Here is a 2,196-nt window from a genome sequence, read left to right as displayed (position 1 = left end):
TAGGCGACCAGATCGATAGATCAAAAAGGTGTGTCTGGTGGGCCGAAGCTTGCGCACGCCGAAATCCTCAAACGTCAAAAAACAATGATTCACCTTGCAAGACCAGCTCTACGATGCCAACGATCAACAACGAACTTCTCCAATGCAGTGGTAGATTCACTCGACCCCCAGTCCAGTGGAAGATGTCAGTTATTGAAAACTTGCGTTTGAGACTATCGATCGCAAGTACGAGTGCGCAGCGCTCGTCCACGCCAATTGCTGTCAGTGTCACGTGATTCTAAGTGTTTACTCACTGCCTGCCCCACGCAGTGATTGGCGAGATACAATGACGTCATGCGCATTATTCTTGCGCGTTGATTTTTGTGCTGATCGTTGGCGCCGCGCCCGCTATTTCGTAGTTTCATATGGACAAGATAGATGAATCAAACAAGCGTGTCTAGTAGGCCCATGCGCGCACTTGCCAGAATCCCCAGACTTCAAGCCCCATTGACTCACCTCACAAAGCCAAAACTACACTACGGGATGGACGCTTAACAACGAATATCCTCGATGCAAATTGCGCACATCGACTGCAAAACGCAGAGCCTGCATTGCCATCCACAATTGCTCTTGGTCAATTCGCGAGCAGTGCCATTTTTCAACAAGAAAAAACTTCAATGCGACGCACAAATGGGAAAGCCGTCGAACTCCACGGTGCAGGCACACCAATTCTCGAGTCCATCACAATGACGAAATACGCCTTATGCACGCTCTCTGTTTTAATCCCCTCCTCGCCGTACGCCTGCATGCAACTCGCATCAAACATTCGACTTTTCCGCTCAGACATTCGCACCGGGACAATCGCCTCCATGACATCCTGTACTTGACGGCGCCCCCCACGGGCGACGGGCAAAACCCCAGCGTGCGAGAGAAACCCATTCGGGTAAGTAGGACTTAGAGGAAAACGCACAATGAAAGAGACGTCAGGCTCGTCAGCCTTTGACGTAGATGGCCTCGAATGAGGATCTCTGTTCAAAATCATGTTCGTAATATTCGTGCATGTGCCACTGTCCTAAAGAACACGACCAGTTGGCGGCATCCTTACCGTTCGTGCCCTCGAACGCAATAGTACACGCGGGGATGCCAAATGCGATATATTACCATATCAGCAAGGGGACCTGCCGCACCATGCGTCAACCCCATATCCAAGAAACATGACAAAAGCAGTCCACATTTCCATGGACCTACCGGTACCATAAAGTATACAATATTGTCCTCATGCTTCGCCCATACACATTGTGGAGACGCGTCAGCGGGTTGCGCGACAAACCACACGAGGCAGGAAGGATCGCCCTTTGCTTCACGCTTGTGATGTTGCAGTCCTCCGTTACTTTGTTGACCCTTACCAAGAGCTGCATAATACACTCCGCGAAACGGAACAACTCGGGGCGCTGCCTCCTTCACAATGCTTTTACGAAGCATGCACTACCTGTGCACACTTTGCTGCATCCAGACCAATTTGATACACTACTTCGGGCAAAGCATGAAGGATGCTCAGCACGCAAAATCAACTACGTCTCCTTCAGGACTTACAAGACCCTTGCAGATGGTGCGCAACATGGCACCGTCCACCACACTGCTCCAAAACCTAAGTTAACAATCAAATCGCAGCTGGGATTTCACCAACACAGTGGATGGCCCACTCTCTAGATTTCAATGATTCACGTTCTATCATTAAGTGTTGTGCTTTAGACGTATTGCGGGAACCATACACCGGAGAAAATTGCTGTGGCAATGCAAGTTGCCAGTGTATGCATGCACTGGTATAGCTCAACTACCCTTAAAGTATCGTGCTACTTACACTCTGTGCAGCCACACGAAGCTGGAACACTTTTCCAGCAGGCATTTGGTGTCCGTTGCTTCCCGGAGATCTACAGCACACGTAGAGCCGTTTGATGCAGAGGTCTGAAACAGAACGGCAATCAGAAGGGTGAAAAATTCTCGCGGAACAAGAGTGCTGCAGATGCTAAATTTGGTACTTGTGCAAATATTTACACCACTAAAGAAAAGAGCAATTATTTTGCAATGAACGAAACGGTTCAATCAACAGTGGAGCATCTAGCTACAGGGTACTTCAGCTGTTCTGCACTTTTGCAAGGAATGAAACTGTCCGGGGCCTCTAGCTACACGCCCATTCAGCTGTTCTGCACTTTTGGC

The 2,196-nt window shown here is 49.3% G+C and overlaps 1 protein-coding gene across 1 annotated transcript; it reads right to left on the bottom strand.

The window, feature by feature from the left end:
- Positions 1 to 637: 637 nt before the first annotated feature.
- On the bottom strand, positions 638 to 1,885 carry EMH_0021310 (uncharacterized protein; the record flags this gene model as incomplete). Its single annotated transcript, XM_013501738.1, has 4 exons — positions 638 to 1,051; positions 1,228 to 1,391; positions 1,573 to 1,627; positions 1,841 to 1,885. The coding sequence occupies 4 exons, from the start codon at positions 1,883 to 1,885 to the stop codon at positions 638 to 640; spliced, it is 678 nt and encodes a 225-aa protein (XP_013357192.1).
- Positions 1,886 to 2,196: the final 311 nt, after the last annotated feature.

Source organism: Eimeria mitis, genomic scaffold (genome assembly GCF_000499745.2).
Source record: "Eimeria mitis Houghton genomic scaffold, Emh_scaff744, whole genome shotgun sequence".
Taxonomy (NCBI): Eukaryota; Apicomplexa; class Conoidasida; order Eucoccidiorida; family Eimeriidae; genus Eimeria; species Eimeria mitis.
The sequence above is the reverse complement of the archived record's forward strand: the minus strand, read 5'-3'. Positions and strand labels throughout refer to the sequence as shown.